The sequence below is a fragment of the Balearica regulorum genome, chromosome 3 (assembly GCF_011004875.1).
Source record: "Balearica regulorum gibbericeps isolate bBalReg1 chromosome 3, bBalReg1.pri, whole genome shotgun sequence".
Taxonomy (NCBI): Eukaryota; Metazoa; Chordata; class Aves; order Gruiformes; family Gruidae; genus Balearica; species Balearica regulorum.
Genome location: NC_046186.1, coordinates 62388187 through 62406732, shown reverse-complemented (window position 1 = coordinate 62406732; position 18546 = coordinate 62388187). Strand labels below are relative to the sequence as shown.

The following is an 18546-nucleotide window of genomic DNA, read 5'->3' as shown; positions in this document are numbered from 1 at the left end:
GGTGGCACATTCAGCCTTTTTTCCCCTAATATTATCTTGAGCTTTGTAATCTCCCTTTAAAATGGCATATGCATGCCTATGCATGCATGAATCATCACTCTTCCACTGAATTCTGTCCCTTGACAGTCATCTTTCCTGTGGACCAGTGCTAGAGGGCAATGAGAAACATACTTTGCCATTTATTTCATGGATTATTATTGGCAAGAAATCCAGGTGACACAGGGGCCTCTTGAGCCCAAGTACCAGATTCTCCTGTGTCTCTGACTCGGCCTCTTGCTATCCCTGCTATTCCTTTTCTATTCCTGCTCTGCCCCCACCTACTATTAATTACATTGATCAGTCTGCCTTTTCTTTCCTGCACATCCAATCCTCCCCCTTCACCCATCATCCCACCAAGGAGAAGTGCTCCTTCTCTCCCTCCACTTTCCTGTTATATCCCAAGTCCATGAATGGAAACGCTTGAACTTTCCAATGAAAAGATTTTAAGAAGTTAGCTGAAGTTTAAAAAAAAAGAAGTTTAAAAAAACTAGACCCCTATCAAACACCTCATAGTCAACAAAAGTCTCAGAAATAGCTATGTTGCTTTCATTAAAGTAAAAAATAAAAATATTTGAGATGGACTATCGACAAGGAACAATTTCAGTCCGTGGAAAATAAGTTTAGCAGAGTTTTCAACAACATAATTAGGACCTTATAGGAAGGGCTAACTAACATTATCTATATTCACAACCATACTAGCTCAGTCAATAATGACATGATGGATTTTATCATAAGGTAATGGAGACAGCCATACAAAGGGCACTGCAATTCCATCCCTGTTTCTTGGTTGTAGGCCAGTTTGGCTAAAAGTTTTTCTCTTCTGAATATATGCAAAATCACTTATAGCTCATGTCCAAACAGCATTTTTAGGGTTGTTTTCACACAATTGCAAGTAGAAGAGGCACATATATTCCAATTAACTTTCACGTGAAGAGGACATGTAAATAGGCTTGAGGGTCAGACAAAAATGATGATGCTGTTCACAATGATCAGAAAAGGATCAAGATGTGATGGTCTTGAAAGGAAATGTTAAAAGCTGTCATGCTGGGTTTAAAACAGATGGTTAGATAGCCAAGAGGGAAGAGTCAGAACCAGCTGAGATTTTGATTTGGATATAAAACATATCCATGGAAGGAATAGAAGGGTGAAAGTCAGTCTCTGCAGAAATGGGAGTTGAATGTATATGTTTTTTAGAAGTACAGTAGCTTGCTAAATTCCATGCACATAAAGGCATTTCTTGTACATGTGCTAACAAACATTGTATTTTGCTGCCCTGAAAAAAGCAAAGCTGAAGGGTGTTACCTGAATATTGTCCATTCAAATAAATAGATGAAAAAGAGAATATATACCATAGCTTGTATTGACATACAAACACTTTTATATATACGGATATCTGAGGGTGTTTCATTTTTTTGTGGAGAGTTCTACAAAACATGACCTCCATTCCCTTAAACACATACTCTTAAAACTAGAAACATTTTGGGGTTTTTTTCCCCCCTATTTGCCTTCCTAAACCTGTCCTAAGCATCTGTATTATGTTATCCAACACACTGGCTGCTAACAATACAATCAATATAAAAGGTTACTTACAGGGCATGGCTTTTTTTCTGTCCTCAAAATACAAAACTTATTTTAAGAGGGATTTGAACTCTTTCACTGTGGAAAATGCCTTAGAACCATTAAAAAAAAAAAAAAAAAAAAAAGCAGCATACTGGAATTGCAGATTTTTGGAGTATGAAAACAGGAAATTTGCTTTAATAAACATTTTTCTGCACATCAGCATAAAATGTATTTTTTTCAGTTTCATAACTTGATTGTAAAATTTTACAGGGCAGGAACTTGGTATGCCAGGCACTGACCTACATGCATATTATTTCATTGATTTTAGAAAAGAATATCTGACCACTTACGCATTGGTATTTTTGTAGAGAATTGACATACAAACTCTATCATTATGCTTCAAACAGTAAAACTTATTCTTATTTTACAAACAGTAGCCTCAGTCAGGCTACAGCAAAGATGAACAGATTCCTGACATTGACTGAGCTAGAGGACTACTTGAAGGTAACCAACTTCCAATCAGATAAGGAAAACAGACAGATTGATTTGTACATAAACATTTTTCCCCTTGTAGATCTGTATTTTTATATAATGCTGCTTTGTGCCTAATAATCTTGCAGCAATATGAAATATCAGATGATCATTAAAAGGATTTTTTTAAACAAATAAATCAGGTTCAAACAAAATTGTTTCAGTTCATAAATTTGTGAAGAGTATGGTTGTTACTTCTTGAAAGTATCCCCATTTTATGTAATGCTATTGCTTGCACAGGTCTTAGTGAAAATATTTTAAATACTTTTGTTTGTACTATAAAAAGTCCCAATTGCTTTTGAATTGGAAGAGGAGGGGAAAAGCTCCTGTAAGTCAGTGATTTTCAAATTAGTTTCCAATAGTTCATATAATATAACACGACCCAGACACTTTTGGAATTAAAAGGAGGAAGCATGGTTACCAACAGCTGAAAGTTCAGACATTAGTATAGTGTTTTACTTCCATAAAAGATTATATCATCATTTAGAACAGGTCAGCTACATGAAGCAGTTAATGTGGATTTAGGGCTTTTTGTAGGTGGACCTTCACTCAGAAATGATGCCAATGCACGAGAAAATTATGAATGTGTGTAGGATTGTTGCATATGAGAGCATAGTAACCACATCATCTGCTCAATTCGTTAAAAAGACTCTCAAAATAAACATTTGCTTGCTGACCAATGGCTGAAAAAATTCCTCTGTATTTACTTACCTGTCTAAAAACATTGAGAAAATTTGCAATGACTTTTTTCCTTCAGACTACATAAATCAAGCCACAACTGTGCTCATCCAACATCCAGTATCTGGTTCAATGGCCTAACACAAATTAGGCTTCACATCCCAAACACATCATCTCCAAAGAAGACGCCAAGGCTGACAAATGGATGTATTTTCAGAGTTCCTTTACATCACTGGATGAGAGACCTTTGTGAGGTCTCCAGGAAAGGGACAATGTTCTAGGGACCATGTTGGCAACAGCTTCAGCAACACGGACACAAGAGGGGCACTGGCTTGCCATTGGGATATCCAGGTTCTGTAGTACAAAGAACAAGGAGGCAATTCTGAATCAGGAACATTAGGCAGAAAATACTGGGGTTTATGCTTATTTGTAACAAAGTGTAAAGGATACCATGTGGTTTAATACTAAATATATTTTTTCCTTCATGTGGAATTAGTGCTCACCTTCCATAAAATACTTCATGTATTAAATAAGACCGGAAGATATGATTTTCTCTTGGCAAAGCAGGCAGAATAAACAATGCTCTCCAAAGGAATGGTTGGAGCCTGCAGAAGTGCTTATGCAGCATGGCAATTTGCTGCTGACAAGCCCTGATCCCCTAATGTTTGTGCTACTGCAAAACATATCAGCATATTACAATGGCAGATCCTGATGTGAATGAGCTGTCCTGGTAAGAAGTTACCTTCAAGTGAGTACTCAGGCTCCCGCTACACATTACAAGCACACATATTTCCTTCTTAAAAATTATCATGGAGTAGCACTGCTGTTATCCTAGACTCCAAGGGACTGAAAGAGTAAAACGAGCACTGTCATGGGAAAGCGTGGAGGGCAGGTATAACCAGCTCCCCTATGGGAACAACTCCATCAAAGTAGGAGTTCTGCAAATACATGGTGGTGCTGTCCAAATTCACAATGTTTTATGATCTAAGGCAAAATGCACAAGACATAAATGCAATACTGGCCAGGATTATGCACAGGTGGTTCCAAAACAAAATGAGCTTAACTGTTCAAGATTTTTCTTTTTTTTCATCTCACACAGGACGTTCTTCCAATACCGTCTAGAAGTCTGTACTTAGCACTTCCACAATGACTTACTAGCATTTCTTCAAAGCACTTTGTTAGCTTTCTACTTCACATGGAAACATAAGAATTTAGGCCTGGAAAGGACTACCAATCCATGCAAATCCACTAAGAACTGGTATTTTAGTCCAGAAAAAGAAATTCATTCTGCTTCTCTGCCAGCCAAAAGCCACAAAATATGCATCATTGAGCAAACCATTGTACATTATCCTCATTTCACAAAGAAAACCTGCAAGGGACATTAAATGTGATCAGCACAGAGGAAGTCAGGGTCAGCCCTGGAACTCTAACTCTCACGTTTTTAATTCATAGAATGGTTTGGGTTGGAAGGGACCTTAAAGATCATCTAGTTCCAACCCCCCTGCCATGGGCAGGGACACCCTCCACTAGACCACGTTGCCCAAAGCCCCATCCAACCTGGTCATAAACACTTCCAGGGATGGGGCAGCCACAACCTCTCTGGGCAACCTGTTCCAGTGCCTCACCACTCTAACAGTAAAGAATTTCTTTCTAACATCTAATCTAAATCGACCCTCCTTCAGCTTAAACCCATTACCCCTTGTCCTGTCACTACACTCCCTGATAAACAGTCCCTCTCCATCTTTCCTGTAGGCCCCTTCAGGTACTGGAAAGCCACAATTAGATCTCCCCGGAGCCTTCTTTTCTCCAGGCTGAACAATCCCAACTCTCTCAGCCTGTCCTCATAGGAGAGGTGCTCCAGCCTTCTGATCAGCTTCGTGGCCTCCTCTGGACTCTCTCCAACAGCTCCATGTCTCTGCTGTACTGGGGCCCCCAGAGCTGGACGCAGTACTCCAGGTGGGGTCTCACCAGAGTGGAGTAGAGGGGCAGGATCACCTCCCTCGACCTGCTGGTCACACCTCTTTGGATGCAGCCCAGGACACGGTTGGCTTTCTGGGCTGCAAGCGCACACTGCCGGCTCATACTGAGCTTCTCATCAATCAATACCCCCAAGTCCTTCTCCTCGGGGCTGCTTTCAACCCATTCCTCGCCCAGCCTGTAGTCATGCTTGGGATTGGAATTCCCAGTCTCATGTTTAACACTGTCTAACCACATTCTTTTAGGGGACAGGTAACAGGTACCTTTAAGGTGATGACTACAGATGGCTATATAAAAAGTAATCCAAGATCTACTCCTCTGAAACCCTACCCAGAATCTTGCAGGATGCATCAATGACAGTACACCTTCTATAGCAAAACAAAAATACCATCTATCAAGAAAGTGTGAAGAAACCAGGTCTCTCTAGTTTACAAAGCAGAGGTCTCAGAGAAGCATATGCTAAGTCTTCCAGTACGAAGGACTAGCAATCACTTGTTTTTCTTGGCCAATTTCAATAAAAAACAAATTAACTTTCATGAAAGATTAAGGTGAAACAAAGTTTGGGTGGGAAAATTCTGGAAATAAATCAAACACTAGGGACAGTCTTAAGTATAAAGTATAATAAAGTAAACCAAGTCTAAATCAGTTCTCCAATGCTGACCCTGTATAGCTTCTAAGGTCACTTCCAGGAAACAAAACATTACAGGAAAAAACTTAACTTGATACCTAAGCATTTTGATCAGAAAATTAAAATCTCAACCCAATTCCTTCTGGCAAGAATATTTAGGAAGCGTTCTTTCTGTTCCAAGAAAAAAAACCCTTGGCATGAAAAGAGAGTTGTCATTCCCCAGTATTAATATTCATTGCCATGTAAAATGATCAGGTGACTTATTTAAAAAAATCATAGCCATGAACTTATATTGAGGTATCATTCCGTTGTTGCAAAAGAAACACTGCCTAACAAACTTGCTCCCAGACTACAGCTCTCCTTACTTGAATGCCTTTTCCCTGAGAGTTAACTGATCACACTTGATTGCAATTAAGGTGAAATGCATAACCCAGCTACTGCTGAAGTAGCAATTCCAATATCCCATGGTACAAATGAAAGAGAAATCATTTTGATAATGAAGATGTTTATTTTCAGTGTGAGGGGGAAAAAGTTAAAATGCAATGAAGAATATTCTGCTAAGTTGAATAGTCAAAGTGTGCTGGACTTACTTCCCAAATTGTTTGCAAGTTTAATATATGTAAAACTTTAAGGACCTATTTACATTACAATTAAGACTAATAACTTGGCTAAACATATCAACTTGCAATTCTTAAGTCTTATACAACTATAGATTGTGTGCACCTTCCCCATATATATATGTTTTAGAAAAACCCAAAACACTTCTTGTAAGGAATTTCACTGCTCCCATAAAAAAAAGCAGTATACTAACTCCAAATCCATGAAAACAGACATCTCTCCTACACTTAGCATGAATCTGAAAACTGGTGCTATTGTACTATTATAGCCTAACCAAGTGAATGGAATCTTACTGCAACCTTCTTGCAGGTTGTGAATGCTCACAGAACATTTTTCTTTACCCAGAATATCCTATTTCTCAAGGATCTTCCTCTGAAGCACTCTAAATAAATATGCCCCAAATCAGGATATTATCTCCTCACACTGCAGAAATTGTCTGTCCTCGTGGATAGATGCTCTTCCACTTGTATGCCACACAACTATGACTATGCTCCTAAAATGAAATGCCACTGAGGTAAGAAATACTCCAGTGTTATAGTTGGACAGGAAATCCAGTGATGATACTAGAATGCAGCATATTACTTCAAACTGGATTTCTCCATAAATAAATATTGAGGGGAGTGCAAAGGACAACAACTGCAGATATTAAATACACCACACAAGGTGAGCAACTTCCACGATCTTTATTTTTATTCATCCTTTTCAGCAATACTCCTTTTCCTTTTACTTCAAGATCATAATCTCAGAATTACAATTCACCTGGACATAAACATTTCCTCTTTCCTCTTCCACCATCCTTCCTACTCCCCCCCCAATAGCAAATTAGGAACCGAACCCCTCAAACTTTAGTATGTGTTGGTCTAAGTGCTTCACCCACAAGATACCATTGATTTATGAATGTCATCAGTTAATCCAGCAGGCAGCTAAAACCACACAGCTGTTCACTCAATCCTCCCCCCTCCTCAATCCAGTGGGACAGAGGAGACAATTGAAAAAGGTAAAAAGTAAAACTCATGGGTTGAGATAAAGGCAGTTTAATAGGACAGAAAAGGAAGAGAGTAATAAAGAATATACAAGTGTTGCACAGCACAACTGCTTACCATCCAAAACTGACACTCAGCTAGTTCCCAAGCTACACCACCTCCTGGGCCACCCCTCAGTTACCTGTGACACCCACCTGCATGTTGGCAGGGCAGTATGAGAAGCTGAAAAGTCCTTGACTGCTTGGCAACAACTAAGAGCATCAGTGTGTTATCAACATTCACATCCTAAATCCAAACCACAGCACTATACCAGCTGCTAGGAAGAAAATTAACAATCTCAGCTGAAACCAGGACAAGGAAAAAGTTGTACCAGCAATCTTCCATTTTGAGTTGAACTCAAGCTAAATTAAGTTTCACTTAGAAGGTCAAAAGAAATAATCTAAGGTCTTATTTTTTGCCCATGCTAAAGCAACCACAATTTTATCAGATAGCCCTGGAGCAGGTTAGGTTAACTTCACATAATCATATACATCCAGAAGGTAAATATCTATAGATAATTTACTTGCCTAAACTCCCTTTGTAGTCAGTGAAGTGTATCTGAACCAGCAGCCACACTCTTCTCTATTCTCCTAGGTCATGTGGTGTTATAAAAACAAAATGAAAAGTTGTATTTTAGCAAAAAAACCCAATCATGTGGAAAAGCTCAGTTTGCTTGCACAGGCTTAGCAAAGACTTCTTTACATTGAGTGCTTAAGTCTTCAGATTTTACCTTAAAAAAAAAATCTTCATCCACTAAACTGGAGGAGCTTATTTGATTGACCATTTGTTACCCCACATCCAGAGATGTAAGGAATTGAGATGACTCTACTACTCTAAGAAGTAATTTTAAACATCAGCAACACACAGGCCATTGAACCCAGGTACTGGTCTCCAGTTTTGGATCTCAGTTCCTTTTGTGAGTTTAACTCTGATGTAAGCCAGCCAAGGAAAAGCAAACCATAAATCCTCTTAAAGACTGCCAACACTACCACCATTTCAGACAATTCTTTCTCTAGAATATAGCTGTAAACATTATAAAAACATGAAGAATAAATAGCTTAAGTGTATCTAAAACTCTTGGGAAGATGCAGCTTAAGACAGGAGCAAAGATGAAGTGTGCTTTGGTGTGCTTCTCTATACAAGAGTCAGATACATAGTATTTTTAGCCAAACTCAACTAACAGTTTTTCAACAGTTATTGTCTTTCAACTCCATTTGAAAAGGAATACTCTTATAAATTATTTCTGTGTTTAAAAACCTCCACTAATTTAATAAGATATGCACGCTTATCTACAGAAGAGTATTTCTGCAGTTTCAACTATTCAAAAACTCCCAAATGGAAAATGGTATCATTCATACATTTATGTTAACAACTTCCCTCTATTTTAATACAAGCTTGACACGAACTAAAGTGTTAAAAGCTACCGTAACTCCTCTACTGAGAAATTCAGACAAGACTGAACATTCTATAAAGTTTGGTACAAGGATACATTTCTTGTTTTTAACCAGACTTGGAACAGGTGACTCCATTAAGTACACCTGAAAACATTACTACAGGAACCTCTCCAAAATCCAAGTCACTCAGATGTAGCTACTAGAAAGTTGTGGCAGGGCCAAAACTGAGACTTCAAGAGTTTTAATGAGCTGTGAGAAATTGCATCTGAGCCCAGCACCTGGAAAAGCCTGCCTCTACACTATGAGTGATTGGGGATGTCAAAAAAGGGGTTACAAACCATTATGAAATTCAAGCTCAAGAGCCTGATACGTCAGAGATGGCACTCCCATCTCCTCAGTCTACAGGTGCCCAGCCCCAGATTTTCATTCATGTCCTGCTTGCAATCGCATAATGATGCAATTTCTTATGACTCTTTAGAGCTGCTCCACAGAAAACGCAAGCCAAAACAACTTGCAGAAGAGAAAATAATCTTACATTCCAGTCTGAATCCCACCTTTTTCCAAAAAGCAAAAAATTGATCAAAACATAAGTTCTGTACATTATCCAACTACTAGGGAAACCTAGACACTGGGCAACTCAGTTCAACACTGCCTTGTTCAGGCAGTAAGATCAACTACTTGGCTACCTTGACTACCGAGAACTACAGAATCGGAGATTCAGAAGTACATGACAGTACTTCTTATAAGCTAATTCCACTCAGTTTGCTTCAGAATTGAGGTGGGGGAAAGTTCCCTGAATAAATTAAAGATAGCATTTAAAAAATCCCTGCAACATCTCGTAAGACTTGAGTGACAGTTAAGGCTGTTCTTATTTGTTTCAGCAGAGGGAGCCAAATTTTCATCACAGATCCAGTAGTACTTCAGATTTTCCCTAACAAGTTATTCAGAATCCCTGCAAAAAGTACAGGCCTAAGCACTGCCAAACTAAGGCAGTAATCAACCATCAGCATTTCTGCAACTGAGAAGCTGTGCAAAGTTCCGTACGTTGGTAACCTCTGGGGTAGGAACAGGAAACAGAAGCACCCTAGAATAGGAATGGCAGAGATTGCTGTTATCGTTTTAGCAAGTTGCCAAGTTTACACACTAATAAAGTACACTAAGACCTGCAAAGTCCTTTCATCTTCTGATGTTATCCTTTGCAACTCAAAGAACTATTTCACAGATACCCACCCATTAAACACACACACACCAGTCAGGTTCAAAATTTATTTTCTATTCATTTCTTGCACTTGAAGTACTCTTCGATGACATCTTTGGCCTGAGATTCCTTGCCATAGTCCTGTAACACAAGATAACCCATTAATAAGATACAGACCCATTCAAAAATTTACCACCCATTTTTAAAAGGACAATTGAGATTCTGACATTTTCAAGGCATTCCCAAATATTCCCAAAACTCCATACAAGTAACCTCAAGCAATCTGCCAGCTGCTTTCCCTCAATTCTCTAATAAGACTATTCTAACAAAGGACTATTCCATTTTATTAAAGTGTAACACCCATAGGTATGGATCCAAACAAATTCTTCATTTCCACTTAAAGCCAAGTAAAGCATGTGAAACAGTAACAAACATATGAACACACATGCAGAAGGCATTAGTCTTTATTGTGAAGATGTAGCCATCTCTTGGGACCTCAAAGACAACAAAGTCTTCAAGGCTCGTACTGTGGCTTTACTTTACCAGTGTCATTTTAAAATATGCTCTGCAAAACATTTTCAAGTTGAGCAGACACACTGAACTGGCATTTTTTTCTGAAGCAACATTTAACCTCTTCTAGCTAAAAGGTCTTGCCTTTAACACTTACTGGCAAGCAGGTGAAGATACTTTAAGGACACAACCACTAACTCACAAAATAAATAGAAGTATTTTAAATTAACATGAAAGGGAATATAGAAAAGGGAAACAGTTTATTTTTATTATCAACAATGGAAAGCAACTGTTTAAAAAAATTAAGAGATCTGTTTAAGAGTCCCTTATCTAAAGCAACCTTATCTTTACCACTTATTTTCAGAAGTCAAGAAATAAGCTGTAACTAGCATCATCTTACTTTGACAACGACACAACTGCAGCCCACCACTTTGCGAGGTTTTCCTTCTCTGTCGATCTTGCAGAGACCTACCCATTCACCTAGCTTCTTGTTGTCATCAACCTGTGTAAAACATTGCACCACATTAGAACTAGCCATTTCTAACATAACTGGGTCCAGCAAAAAAGCTGCTGTACTCTCAGAAGTATTGGGTAACGGATGGCTGCTTTCCTCACAAGCATCAGTAGAGGGAGCCAAAGTATCATCATTGTACAGCTTGTAAGTATTTTAATTTGGATAAAAAGTCATGGTGAGACTCCTCCCATGCTCCACAACACGTGCAGCATTAGTTCTATTTCTTATTTATACAAGACACAAAAATTCATTTTAACTTTGCAAGATACCTGATACACATTCTTTGCCAGTTTTTGTACTGCTTCTATGACAATCACACAGAACTAAAACAATCCCTGCTGCTAGTTTTGTTTAGATAAGCCGAATACAGAATTATAGCCGTTTCAAAGGTTCAGCTCTCTATATGCTGAAACAAGCAGCTTATATTGCAAGATAACTATTCCAAACTTGTGTGTGAAGTTCTGATACTCACCTTTATTAAGTTGATCTGATGTTCTGCACAAAGTGCTTCCACTAATTTTACGTATGTGGGTTCATCACAATTTGAAGCCAGAACACAAAGATGGGCTTGGCGTCTAAAAAAAATGAAAACTGACAAATGTAACTTCAGACACTGCTTAAACTTTAATAAATAATCAAACCTGAAAAACAAAATTCATTGCATGCATTTCTAGACAACCACTTCCTAAGTTTAATTTTGGGTTTTAAGACACCATACGCTTTTGAAATACTATATATACTTCTGATATGACCTACTAATTTTTATGTTTTTCATACACATAACAGACTACTCAGACATTGTTAGCTTTATCAGACTCTATTCTAGTTTTGGAGGCTTCTAAAAATCCCAATTCTCAGCCACTTGATAAAAGGTGCAACAACTGGATAAACACCAAGTACCACAAAGAACTGGTGTCACTATTAGAAAGCAACCAAGTTACAAGTTACTACTTTTTGTTTACCTCAGATTACAATAACTAACATCAGAATTGTCATTAATAAAAGCTTGAATTTCCACATCAAGTTGTTATAAGCTCTTCAAAACAATCTTTTCTACTTACATTCAAAGCAGCTGTTATGACAGGGCCTCAATTCTAATTAGGATCTTTGTATACTGTGGTACAATGTTAAGAATACCAAAGGGATACCTGACAACAAAGAGAGCTGTGTAGGTCTTCTATGCTTAACCTAATGTAATTTGACCATTGCAAAGTCAGTTTTCTCTTTGGCCTTCATCATGAGCTTCACCAGAATGTTTCAGAAACAAGCTTTCCAAGGAAGAACCATCACACACAAACGTATATAAACCTTGTACATACATCATCCTCCTAACACACAGCATATGAAGTTACAGCTGATTCTTACAAACCAGCTGTCAAGTCATATAAGTTGCATTTCTCCTCAATTATTTGGTAACTTGTCTTAACTTCTTGCACACAGGTTTGTCAGACTGTTGTTCTCACTCATAAGATGAGTGAAGGGGTATCCGACAAACTGTTAAGTCATCATCCAAACACTGTAGCATTATACTTAATCACTAACAAGAATGTGCCTATATAAAGACACACAGGTGCGTGTGTGTACGTATGTATGCACATATACAAAGTACTTCAACCTACCAAGAAACCGTAACAAGTTACCATGGTTAACATACACAAAAAGTTTAATATTTTGATACTGTACCAAAGCAATTATTTACAGTTGAAACACAAAATATGAAGCTACCAAAAAAGCAGAGGCAACCTATGAATTGTCAGTTTTTCCTCAAAAAACCCTAAACCAACTCTTCCAGGTTAAAGCTGACACACATATTAACCCTCCCAATTAGAATTCTTAGAAACTTTGAGAAGAGTTTTATCTTTTCTTAAAACACAAGATTCTTGATCCCCAGATTCCCATAGCTACAAATTGCAAGCATCATTCCATTTTCTTCAAATAATAAATCCACATGAAAACTCAAAAGCCCTGGGGTCACAAAAAGACAGAATGTAATAAACTATATGCTATTATTCTTGAATCATTGAGTTTAGCATCTTTAAGTTAAAGACCCCAAAACAGAGACCAAAAGACAAAACTCTCTGACAGAAGAAAAGCGAGCAATGCACGTGTTCAACATACCTCACCCAGTGTTGCTATTCTCCATAGGCAAAATGGGAACACTTACTTGTCCAAGGCTTTGGCTGCTTCACGAATACCACGAGCTAGGCCATCGTGGATAAGTGCGGTCTTCAGCACTTCTTGCAGGGCGGTGTTAACGTCCATTACACCTCCAGCAGTAATGCTAAAGAGAAGACAGATATTGCTCTGATCGTGCCATCACCTTGTAACTATAAACAAAAGCTTCCCGTTCGCCTGCAAGCATCCCATCATTCAGAAAATGCCCAAGAAAAGCAAGCTAAAGAACGAAGCCGAAGAACAAACTACAGAGAAGAAACTGGAAAACTAGGAGAGACTAAATCCCGCTGGCCGTGCCCACGCTCCCTCACAGGAAGAGGCCGCCGCGCACACCGCGGCCCTGACAGCCCGGCGGCCGCAGAGCGCCCAGCCGCCCGCCTGCAGGAAGCACGCGGCAGCTCCACGGCAGGGCCTGCGCAGGCAGCGCGCGGCCGGAACTGCAAGGCCCGACACAGAGCGGCGCGCAACGGCGCGGTAAGGCGAGACGCGGCCCGCGCGGCCCCTCCGCCCCCATCGGCCCCGGCCCCGCTCACCCTTCCTCGGCCATGGCGCTCTCGGTGGGTGCTGTTCCCGCCCGGGTTCCTGCTGCAAATACAGACACAGGCCGCCTCGGTGAGTGTCGCCAGCCGCCCCAGGGCCCCCGCCCGGCCCGCTCCCGCCGCGATGCCCCGCCGGCCGCGGGGATTCAGCCCGGCAGGCCCCGGCGCCATTACGGCTACTCACCCCTGCCCCACCGCGAGCTGCCAGCGAAAAAGGAGGCGGAGTTTCCGCCTCACGCTCTTATAGCGTGCAAGGACCTCATCCCGCGCGGGCGTGGAGGTTGTCCGCGGCGCTGCCTGATCCGCCACGGAGACGGCGGCGGCGGGGCGGCCTCCCTCCCTCCCTCCCTCCCTCGGTGCCAGGCCAGGCCCGGCCGCTGGGAGCACAGCCTGCTGGGGTGAAACCCAGCTGCAGCAGCCGGGTAGGGGGGCTAGGAGCCACTTGGGGTCGGGTCGCATCATCTTCCGCAGGGGAGTTACTGCACCTGTGGCTGCCGAAGTGGTCTGGCTTCAAATGACACCGTTCCTCAGTGCCGGGCGACCTAGAAGGAGACGAGGAACAAACCTTACTTAAATCTCTGCCGTTGTTTCCGCAGGGGTTACAGCACTTAGCTGTAACTCGGAAATCTAAAAAGTGTAACTGCACGTTCCCGTTCCTGTCAGATGCTGACACACGCTGCGTGTGGCCGGGCATTGACAAGTGATTGAGCGGATCTGTGCGTGTGCAGCACGGCCACCACGTTTCAAATGTGTTACTTGCTCAGGTGCCGTCAGTCCCGTGTGGGACTTTGTCCTGTTTCAGACTTGACAATTTGACCATTAGGTGGTCTATATATTGACATCTTTGTAAAAAATACCTAGCGATGAAAAATAACAAAGTAAGTAACAAATATTGATAGACACATTTGTCACCAATGTTGTCAGTCACTTTTTCTCCAACATGTCCTTGTTCGATCCTCCTGGTGTGGCTGAGTGGCAGGCTGTAGGCTCAGCCCAGGCAGTGAGGAGACACTGTGGACACAAGTGACCCACCTGGGCTGACAAGGGCAGGGGAGGGCAGAGAGGGAGAGGGAAACTGCTCAGCTAGCTCTGACCTGCCCACAGACCTCGGGCTCAGGCAGCACAACCCTTCTGAGCCTGCGTGGGGGAGAGGCCTGCCCGGCGGTCTGTGCCTGCAGCACTCCCAAGCTCCAGCTGGCTCCCTCCCTGACAATACCTCTGAAGCAGTCAGGTACACACCCTTTATATTACAGAGATCTAGAAGGGGCAGAAGCCAACCAGAGCCCTCTGAAAAACAGCCACGGAGACAGAAGTGTAGTGTGGCAGCACTCCTCTCCCGCACTCTGAGCTACTAAGGGCAAAGCCAGTGGGAACAACACTGCCCGTTACTCACATTGGCAGCTCCAAGGTGCATACAGCCACATCCAACTACTGCCATATATTGCCTGAAACTCTGAACTGCAACCCCAGTTGCAATACCCCAATGGGTTGCAACCACTGCAACCCCAAGACAGGTATTCTCATTTAGCAGCTCCTGTGGAACATTTGGCCGTGTCTTCTCCCTTCCTTCCTCCACAAGAAGTGGGAACATACAATTTCCTTCATACTGCTCAGACCCCAGAAAGTACACAAACACACACAAATTATAATGCCCACCTTCTTTCCCTCTTCCCAGGGAGGATGTTCTTCCCTATATCCATCTATCACTTAATCTTCCTGTGCCCCTTAAAAAGTCCCAAAGACAATTAATTTACAGAGTTTTTATACTGAGTGGAATAATAGACCATTATCTCCTTCAAGGTCATCACAGGATAACAAGAAGTCCTTAGCCAGGGTTAATAATAAACATCAGTATTGCTGAATAAGTGCAATATATATTCTGTCCAGGAGATGGAAGTATGCACATCTGAAAGATTTGTATTACAGCAAAAGTGATAATCACAGTCAAATTATAATCTAATGTTCTGGAAGTTGAATATGCAAAAATAGTTTTCCTAGCACAGTTGCAAGAAAACAAAGCCATGCTGAGATACAAGTTATGTATATATAGAGGGGAGGTTGGCACTGAACTCTGTGTTGAAATGTTAGTTTAGCATAGTAGGTGTACATATTTGTGTGTAATAATTAATGGAAGTGTGCAATCCTGTTTGAAAGTCCATACCGCTGCATGGTGTGTTAATGTGAGCTCAGCGTTCACGTGGGCGCTTTGCACGCTGTTGGCACTACTCCACCTGCTCCACCTTTCTGTCCAGATTCCAACAAGGAGTGGCTAGTTTCTTAACCTCTGTATTTTCTATGAGAGTTATGATGAGCCTTTAGCACCCTGCTGTTTAAATGCTGGCACATAGCCACAGGGTATGACACGTTTAAGCGAAGGATTGCAGTCCTGTGCTAAGAGAGTACTTCTAGTGCACGTGAGGGTGGGTGAGCGGGGTAACAAGCGGTGTGCTACAAAACGAGGAGCTGCCAGAATAGCCAGCCTGGGCTCTAGAGGGCTGAGGTGGTGTCAATGCAAACGCCTACCTAGTGTTTCGCTGCGCAGCCAGCCCCAGCAGAAGAACTCAGTCCCCTCAAGATTTGCTTGTATTGTAAACAGCATAACATGCTGTCTGTAAACTTGGATTTGGGGAGAGGAAAAGTAGTAATAAGCTACTATCACATGATCTTCAAGAATTTGGATTCTCATCAGCCAGCTGTTCTGGGCAATCCATTCGGACTCACCATCTTGCTGCATATATTTAAAAATCCTTTGATTACAGATACTACCCCCTGTGCTCTCCATTCAATTCCTCGGCTCCTCCTGACTGTCCCCCCTTTTCAGGGTGGCAGCCTTCCTCTTTTTTCCATGATCAAAATGGCAACTGAACTTGGGGGCTTTTTCAGAAGAGCGGTACTACCATGAAGGTATAATGGTTCACTCTGTTTCAGCCATCCTCTTCCTGCTCCTTTTTGCTTTCTCTATTTCCCTCCTTGACTCTTGCTGTGGTAACCTTTACCTTCACCCTGTGCTCACCCCCGCAACCACAACCCATCTTTTCTTCAAAATGCCAGACTCCAGCGGTAGCTTAAGTGCTGCGTTGTAAACTGTGGAGACTCAGGAGCTGAGTAAGAGCAGTTCAGACAGCGGCACAGGCGGGCGAAAGTGTCAGGTATTACAAACTCCCAAGAGAGGTCCACGACACTGCTAAACTCTGAACAGTCAGTTCAGAATTTCAGTTCTGAACAATCCTTGCAAAATTTATTTCCCTCTGACATCTGTTTCTAGAAATACAAAGCACAGGCATGTGTTATGATTAAATTTCCAATATCATAAGATAGAATGATCTTATTTTCCTTCCAAAACAGACATGATTTCTCAGTCTTGTGGAACATCGAGTTGGAAGCCTTACAAATAACATCAGTGCACACTTCACCCTACTCTTCCTAAACTATTATCTTATTCATTTCCTGGTCACACAGTCCAAAAAAAGGTTCTGCATCATAAAGATGGGAGGCCAGACTATTTTTACTGATTTTCTTGCCCTATATCCACAGAGGTCCTGCTCACCAGCCCAGAGGGGAGAGATGTGTATTGCCAAGCACCTCCAGGTAACGGTTCAGAACAGCCAACCACATGCTGCTACTCAGGAGCACAAGAGATGTCTGCGTTGAGTTTCAAGCTCCTGGAGAAATTATGGTGAGACCATTCTGGTGTCTCAGAAAGAGGACAAGCTATGGCATTTCAATACTGATTTGAAAGGAAGAAAGACCTTGATGTCATAATAACTGACCAAAACAGTTTGCTGGTTTTCATTGCCTTTCACAGATTCTGCACTAGACTTTTAAAGGGTGCGGTTACCATGTGGTTGCGTTAGAGCCATTTTAAACTCTTTCCAAATACCTCTGTGTAGCCACCATGACTTCTGGCAAAAGAAATAGTAATATGATGCAAATAAGCATTGGCTAATTGATTTCTGGATTTCAATGCAAAAGTATTTCTAAGATCTCTCCAAATATACAGAACAATAACGAGGGATATGAATTCCCACATGTGCTGAGCTTTTCAGAATGTCCTGGATGTCCATGAAGGAAGCTGCTCTTAAGGCAATTGTTCTTAATATGTTTTTACCCTGTGGACAGAAACAATGGATGTAGACCCTATTTGTAGTATTTATAGAGGGCTAGTCCTCCAAGGCTTGAATTCTACATACTATTTGGGATCTGAAAGTCACATTTTTTTAAAGTTGCTGTAGACATGACATAAGCAAGAAAGGCTTGTATGCTTTTAAGGAAATTATTTTTGCTAGACTTGAAAAACTATTGTGACAGCCTGGTAACAAGTCCCAGTTCAAAGGTTAACAAATATTTATAGCTTATGAAAAATATATGAAGAGTTAAACATGTTCCATCAATCGGTTTCTTCTGGCACTAATGAGCAGTGCATAAGTAAACTGTATGCACGCATACGGAGTTCATAGCCCTGTTTTATTATTGGAGCCATAGCTCTTGCTGATCACAGTGCATCACTACTACTTCTCACACCTCAGCCTTCTACTGCACGCACTGACGTTGCGGAAATCTGACTCAATAGGCTTTACTGGATTACTCATTACTCGCATGTAATTATTAACGAGTGAGAAGAGGACTGGGTTTTGAAAGTAGTTGTGATCTGTTGAGTGGGAGTCTTGCCTGAAAAGAGCAAGTAGTTGGACTGAAAACTATTTGCACCTCCTAAACATATTTGACTGCCTAACTCTAGCCACAAAAATGAGAGCTTTATTCTCTTGCCACAATTTTAATCTCTCTCTACAAGTTTCTCTTATTTGCTCTATTTGTGTGTCATGCTTTGCATGTGTCACCTTTTTCTTATTACCCTTTTGCCAAACTCAGCATGACTTGCAAGTGCTCTTCCTCTTTATTTTTTGGGGGTAAGGCTGTTCAAGGGGCAGTATCTATGAAAAGGATTTATGTTTATGTCTTTTTCTGGAGGCAGACAGGAAAAGATCAAGGTAGTTCTTAGGGATTTTTCAACTTCACACCCATAATATATGCCACACACAATATATTGTCAAAATAGGCTTCAGCAAAGGAATGTGTAGCTGTTGTTCTTTGTGGCTGCTAAATAGTTTTTATGTTTCCTAATCTTGTGATAAGAAAGTAATTCTGCTTTTTCCTGTCATGTGG

The 18546-nt window shown here is 41.1% G+C and overlaps 1 protein-coding gene and 3 non-coding genes across 4 annotated transcripts; all 4 read right to left on the bottom strand.

The window, feature by feature from the left end:
- Window positions 1–9699: 9699 nt before the first annotated feature.
- RPS12 (ribosomal protein S12) lies at window positions 9700–13671 on the bottom strand. Its single transcript, XM_075748115.1, has 6 exons — window positions 13568–13671; window positions 13378–13429; window positions 12834–12950; window positions 11142–11244; window positions 10556–10657; window positions 9700–9786 (listed from the first exon to the last, which is right to left on the bottom strand). Exons 2-6 carry the CDS (start codon window positions 13389–13391, stop codon window positions 9724–9726), a joined length of 399 nt encoding a protein of 132 aa, XP_075604230.1. The 5' UTR covers window positions 13392–13429; window positions 13568–13671; the 3' UTR covers window positions 9700–9723.
- LOC142601475 (small nucleolar RNA SNORA33) lies at window positions 10119–10253 on the bottom strand. The gene has a single exon (XR_012835033.1). It is a non-coding gene; the product is annotated as a small nucleolar RNA SNORA33 (small nucleolar RNA).
- LOC142601476 (small nucleolar RNA SNORD100) lies at window positions 10725–10811 on the bottom strand. The gene has a single exon (XR_012835034.1). It is a non-coding gene; the product is annotated as a small nucleolar RNA SNORD100 (small nucleolar RNA).
- Window positions 12110–12184, bottom strand: LOC142601464 (small nucleolar RNA SNORD101). Its single transcript, XR_012835023.1, has one exon. It is a non-coding gene; the product is annotated as a small nucleolar RNA SNORD101 (small nucleolar RNA).
- Window positions 13672–18546: the final 4875 nt, after the last annotated feature.

Bases quoted from the DNA above. Each gene is read 5' to 3' on its own strand.
- RPS12 (XM_075748115.1), bottom strand. The intron at 11,245-12,833 runs GTAAGTGTTCCC...CATTTTTTTTAG, and splicing joins GCAGCCAAAGCCTTGGACAA to ACGCCAAGCCCATCTTTGTG. The intron at 9,787-10,555 runs GTAAGATGATGC...CTTGTGTTACAG, and splicing joins GCAGTTGTGTCGTTGTCAAA to GACTATGGCAAGGAATCTCA.